General features: G+C 39.3%; 1 protein-coding gene across 1 annotated transcript; it reads left to right on the top strand.

The window, feature by feature from the left end:
• The first annotated feature begins 12 nt into the window (after positions 1 to 12).
• Positions 13 to 1,727, top strand: LOC121877923 (general transcription factor II-I repeat domain-containing protein 2B-like). The gene has a single exon (XM_042383883.1). The coding sequence runs from the start codon at positions 14 to 16 to the stop codon at positions 962 to 964; it is 951 nt and encodes a 316-aa protein (XP_042239817.1). The 5' UTR covers position 13; the 3' UTR covers positions 965 to 1,727.
• Positions 1,728 to 6,475: the final 4,748 nt, after the last annotated feature.

The raw sequence follows: 6,475 nt of genomic DNA, 5'->3' as shown, positions 1-6,475 counted from the left end.
GATCACAGAAGAAATGCTATCAATGCAGTCACTGAAAGGAACAACAACTGGAGAAGATAGATTGGAGGCAGTAAATAATTGTCTTTTGAAATTAGGAGTAGAATGGAACAAACTGGTAAATGTGATCACCGATGGAGGGCCAAATATGACAGGTAAAAATGTTGGATTGCTAAAAAGAATTCAAGATCAAGTCAGAGAAACAAATGCAGAACAAAATATTGTCTTTTTGCACTGCATTATTCATCAAGAAGTCCTTTGTAAGAGTGTTTTAAATTTAAGCCATGTCGTTGACACAGTTGTGAAAGTGGTTAATTACATTCGAGCAAGAGGATTAAATCACAGGCAGTTTATAACCCTGCTTGAAGACTTGGAATCTGATCATACGGATGTTCTGTATCACACAAATGTGAGGTGGCTTAGTTTGGGAAAAATCCTGAAAAGAGTTTGGGAATTGAAAGAAGAGATTGGCTTATTTTTGGACGTGAAACAGAATGCTATAGATTTCCCACAGTTGAATGATGAGAAATGGCTCTCTGATTTTGCATTTGCTGTTGATATCATGGGTCATATGAATGACCTGAATTCAAAGCTACAAGGGAAGGGGGCTTTTGCACATGATTTGTACAGCAGTGTCAAAGCTTTCATGAAGAAATTACTTCTTTTGTCTCGTCAGATTACGAACAAACAATTTGCTCACTTTGCAACCTTACAACAGATTGAAGTTTGTGATCAAAATGTACAGAAGTACTCATTGCAGCTACTTGACTTGCATGCCGAATTTTCACGCAGATTCCATGATTTCAAATTAATTGAAAATGACCTGTTTTGGGTGTCTTCTCCCTTCTCATTTGATGTTGACAAAGCCCCAGTTGACCTACAACTCGAGCTTATTGACATGCAATGTGATCCTTTGCTTTCTGAGCAGATGAAAACAGTGACTTCCCAAATTCTATGCCTCTCTTAATGACTGTGCATTTCCAAAACTAAAGGCTCATGCTCAAAGAATGCTTGTGCTGTTTGGATCTACATACATATGTGAGCAGACATTTTCGATAATGAAGCTGAATAAATCAAAACTTAGATCTGCAATGACTGATGATCACCTTGAACAAGTACTTTTCATTGCAACAACGGAGGCAACACCTGACTTCAATGGTCTGGTCAGCAATCATCAGCGCTGTCATTCGTCCCACTGAGTAAGTTAAATATTCTTATCAAGATACTAAACAATTTCAGAATATAATATGACATATGAACATACTTTAAAATATTTCAATAAATTACATATTGGTGCTTTGACTTGCTTTTTCCTTATTTTCAACCATTAAAACTTAATTATATTATCCTTAATTTATGAAGAAGCAACAATAAATATTAAACTGTATTAAATACATTTTTCAAACAGTCTGCAGCAGTGACATCATAGATCAGCCGATCAGGAGCAGCTACAATTTGACATGACTCCACCCAACCACCACCTCCCTAGGGAAGCCAGACGAAGCAGGATAGCTGTGATCAGACCTGGCCAACTCAACCCTACCACCACCTCCCTAGGGAAGAGTAAAGACAACGTCTCAAGAGACTAATTATTTCAACTTATAATATCGATTCTCTTCTGTTACGACAGTTACGTTAATGCACTTAAAATACCAAATTTACTGCACCATAACTCTATATTATTATTAGTAGTATTAATATTGGTATTTGTATTAGCATTATTATCAATAATAAAAGATACAAGCTAAGAAGTGACGTATTTATTTCCCCAAAATATCTATGTATGCTACTTAATATTTTACTTACATCCTATATATATAAATACAGGGCTTTATTTTGTGCAAATACAATGCATTTGCATCTATATTAAGTCTCTGGCCCGCGGCGTGTACCAAAATTCATGAAGTGGCCCGCCAGTCAAAATACTGGGTTAAGGTCAATGTCTTACCTGTGGGGGTCTGCTCAGTGAAGGTCATTTGCAGGTAAAGTAAGGGTGGGGGGAGGGGATAGGGATCGACCTTGTCATGCTGGAGGGGGGGTGTTGTTGAGGGGAGAAAAGGGGAGGGGAAAGAGATGCAGCGAGGGGGGGGGGGTGGTAATGGTGACAGTAGTAGTGGCGATGGTGGTTGCAATAGTGGTGGTGTGAGCGGCGGCCATCAGCAGTGTGGTGGTAGTGGTGGTGGTTGTCAGGACAGCAGGAACCCAACTCTCTGTTACAAACACAATACTGTGTTTTACCCCTACCCCCTAACACACACCAGGTTACTACCGCCACTACTACATAGTAACAATAATAATACAATCACCATGACTACTACCACCACTATTGTTACCACCATCACTATTACTTCTACTACTTTTGTTACAACTACTATTGCCATCACCATCATTACTACTACTACTTCTAATTTTATTTCCAATGCCTTCACTACTACCACTTTTATCAACACCACCACTTCCCGACATTTAAACAACTAATGATAATATACCAACTATTAACAACGACTATAAAACATATCACGCAGAGTATAATATTATATTTTTTGACCTGACTGAGTTTGAAGCTATCCATCCACAGGGAGAGCTACCAGATCACCTGCAGATTAGCCAATCCAGCACCTAATTTCACCTTTAGATTAACCACCCTAACGCTAATCTAACTTCATCTAGCCTAACCTAACCTTTCTTGTGAATATTTTGATAACATCCATTACTACAGCTTCAAAGGGTATACAGTATAGTCACTTTGGTCACCATTTATAGTTACAACTTTGGTCGCTTACTACACACAAATGTCAAGGTGTGTCCTGCCTCGAACAACAAAACACAGGCTCTCGTTTTTCTTAGGACCGTGAGAAGGTGTGTGACAGAAAATGGGCAAAAGAGAAAGGCATTATATTGTATTTAAGAAAACATTTATCGTAGGTAAAGAAGTGTAATTTATTGGGGGTAAAAATCTCTCTCTCTTTTCAGGGGTGGATCCTGGGTCCGACCCTGCTCCCTCCCCCGTCTTTAAAATATATTGACAACATGAGTAAGGTTACATGTGTGATATAATAATTATATACCTGATAATGTTACACTTTACTGAGGCAGGCAAAACATAGGTAGTGGTATTGATGTGTGTAGATCAGTGTCACAGGTAGCCGTACACCTTCACAACCTTACACAATGAGGTAATATGGATAATAACATAAGAAAAATAAGAAAATAAGGAATCTGCAATAGGCCGGTTGGCCTGTGCATGGCAGCTCCTGTCGAGAGTTACTACCACTCTCTATCATCCATGAATCTATCTAGCCTCCTTTTGAAACTTTCCAGAGTTCCCGCACTTACTACAAAGTTGCTAAGCTTGTTCCACTCGTCCACCACCCTATTTGTGAACCAGTTTCTTCCTATCTCCCTCCTAAACCTAAACTTATCCAACTTGAATCCGTTGCTCCGAGTCCTATCCTTCTCGGATATTATAAAAACTTTATCTATATCCCCTTTATTGATTCCTTTCACCCACTTAAATACTTCTATCATATCTCCCCGCACTCTTCGTCTTTCTAGGGAATGCAAGTTAAGTTTCTTTAACCTATCCTGATATGGAAGGTTTCTAAGTCCCGGAATCATTTTTGTCATTCTTCGCTGCACCGACTCTAGTGAATTTATATCCATTCTATAACAGGGGCACCAGAACTGAACCGCATAATCGAGGTGCGGCCTGACTAGCGCAAGATATAGTTGCAATAAGACCTCTGCACTCTTGTTACTTACACTTCTAGATATAAAACCCAATACTCTGTTTGCCTTATTTCGAACATTAACGCACTGTTTTCTAGGCCGTAGGTCTGGGCTTACAAGTACCCCCTAGGTCTCTTTCACAACTCGACTTCTCTAGGTTACTTAATATTGGAAGAACAAATACTTATGATGTATACAGCCTTAACAACATCAACCTAGAGAAGTCGAGTTGTGAAGGAGACCTAGGGGTACTTGTAAGCCCGGACCTACAGCCTAGAAAACAGTGCGTTAATGTTCGAAATAAGGCAAACAGAGTATTGGGTTTTATATCTAGAAGTGTAAGTAACAAGAGTGCAGAGGTCTTATTGCAACTATATCTTGCGCAAGTCAGGCCGCACCTCGATTATGCGGTTCAGTTCTGGTGCCCCTGTTATAGAATGGATATAAATTCACTATGTTAAAAAGCAAACAAGATTGGAAGTTTTAAATCTAAAGTGTAGATAACAAGATAAGGTCTTAAACTTCTTGCGCAAGTCAGGCTAGCACCTAATGCGGTTGTTAAGCTGTAAATTATAAGTATTTGTTCTTCCAATATTAAGTACGCTGCACTTGCTGGTGTTGAATTTCATTTGCCATTTTTCAGACCACCCCTGCAGTTTATTTAGATCCTCCTGTAATGCATTTGCATCCTGCCCTGAATTAATTTGCCGCCCTATTTTGGTGTCATCCGCAAACTTGCTTATGTCACTGCTGATCCCAGTATCTAGATCGTTTATGTAGATTATGAACAAGAGTGGGCCTAGTACTGACCCCTGGGGAACCCCACTGGTTACACGGCCCCACTCAGATTTAACACCATCTACGCTGACCCTCTGCGTTCTATCGGTGAGCCATGATTTTATCCAATTTAAAACTTTCCCCTCGATACCATGAGCCTTAATTTTTCTCAGAAGCCTCTGATGCGGTACTCTGTCAAATGCTTTGCTAAAGTCTAAGTAAATAACATCGTAATTTTCGTCATTATCTACTACCTCGAAGACTTTCCTAAAAAATGTCAGCAGATTTGTTAGACAAGATTTTCCCTTTGTAAACCCATGTTGAGAGTCGTAAATTAATTTGCTTTTCTTTAGATGCGATCGGATGCTATCTACCTCAGACTTTCCTAAAAAATGTCAGCAGATTTGTTAGACAAGATTTTCCCTTTGTAAACCCATGTTGAGAGTCGTAAATTAATTTGCTTTTCTTTAGATGCGATCGGATGCTATCTGCTATAATTGATTCAAGAAATTTCCCCACTACTGACGTCAAACTGATCGGCCGGTAATTTGACGCTAATGTGTAAATAATGTAATTCATACATTTTCAACGAAGGGAAAGTTGCGTGTATTAAGATTAGTTGAAATAAGGTCTGTAAATAGTAAAGTCCTGAACCCAACTTTCCTAAAAAATGTCAGCAGATTTGTTTGACAAGATTTTCCCTTTGTAAACCCATGTTGAGAGTCGTAAATTAATTTGCTTTTCTTTAGATGCGATCGGATGCTATCTGCTATAATTGATTCAAGAAATTTCCCCATTACTGACGTCAAACTGATCGGCCGGTAATTTGACGCTAATGTGTAAATAATGTAATTCATACATTTTCAACGAAGGGAAAGTTGCGTGTATTAAGATTAGTTGAAATAAGGTCTGTAAATAGTAAAGTCCTGAACCCAACCCAACCTCAAGACAAATTTAAGGGAATGAATCCTTCTTTCATTGGTTAGGTTAGGACAGGTTGAGTTAACTAAGGTTAGGACAGGTTAACTGAGGTTGGGACAGGTTAACTGAGGTTTTGACAGGTTAGGAAAGGCTGGGTTAAGTGAGGCTAGGACAGGTTAGGTTATGTGCGGACATGTTAGGATATTCACTTTAGGAAGCTGATTATATTGATAAATACAGCACTTCCAACATTGTATAAGGTATGACGAAATATATTGGACGGCGTAAGGAAGAAATCAGTTTATGCAAAGTAGTTTTAACAGAGGAACATACTGGACAATCTATTAAATTACATATTGAAGACTGGTACAGTTCACAGCTATACAGTAAAAACTCGCCCATAGAACGATTACTTATGGGAGTAACTTGTATATATTGAATCTCCAGGGAAGAAAATATAATGGTAGTATAGTTTATGGTGACGTGTTCATTACTCACCATTGTTACTCTCTTGTCTTGGTGATCTCATGGTGACTGGATTAGTTGGTGATCGATAATCCTTCACTGCTGTTCGTCAACTTGTCCGAGTAGAGATAAGACACACACACACACGGTATACACACTTTCTGATCGTAATTAGTATTGGATGGTGATCATCTTATTATCTGCGGGACTGTGTGTTATGTTGTGACCATTGCTATACTGTAGATAGAAGCCACAGATGTGAATTATTAATAGAAACTCCCAGGGTCAAGTCTCGATATCTGAGGATAAACGATTTTCAGGTCAGGGTCGAATATTGTGCCAACACCGTGCGCACTTTGGGAAGAGATCGGTTGTGTGGCGGTGCCGTAGCAGTTAATCCCACCTTGTCTGACTCGCCATTTTTAAGCACTGCGCCTATTTACAGTCGAATAACTCATGATTTGGGGATAAACTGTAACACGATGGGAGTGAATTTGTGTCGATAATGAGGAGGCTCGAGCGAGGCACAGCTGTGTGTGACTAGGGGTGACGTGTGCTGTGCGCCACCTGGGTGTTGTTGTTATAC

Source organism: Homarus americanus, unplaced genomic scaffold (genome assembly GCF_018991925.1).
Source record: "Homarus americanus isolate GMGI-L3 unplaced genomic scaffold, GMGI_Hamer_2.0 scaffold35972, whole genome shotgun sequence".
NCBI classification, from domain to species: domain Eukaryota; kingdom Metazoa; phylum Arthropoda; class Malacostraca; order Decapoda; family Nephropidae; genus Homarus; species Homarus americanus.
The sequence above is the reverse complement of the archived record's forward strand: the minus strand, read 5'-3'. Positions and strand labels throughout refer to the sequence as shown.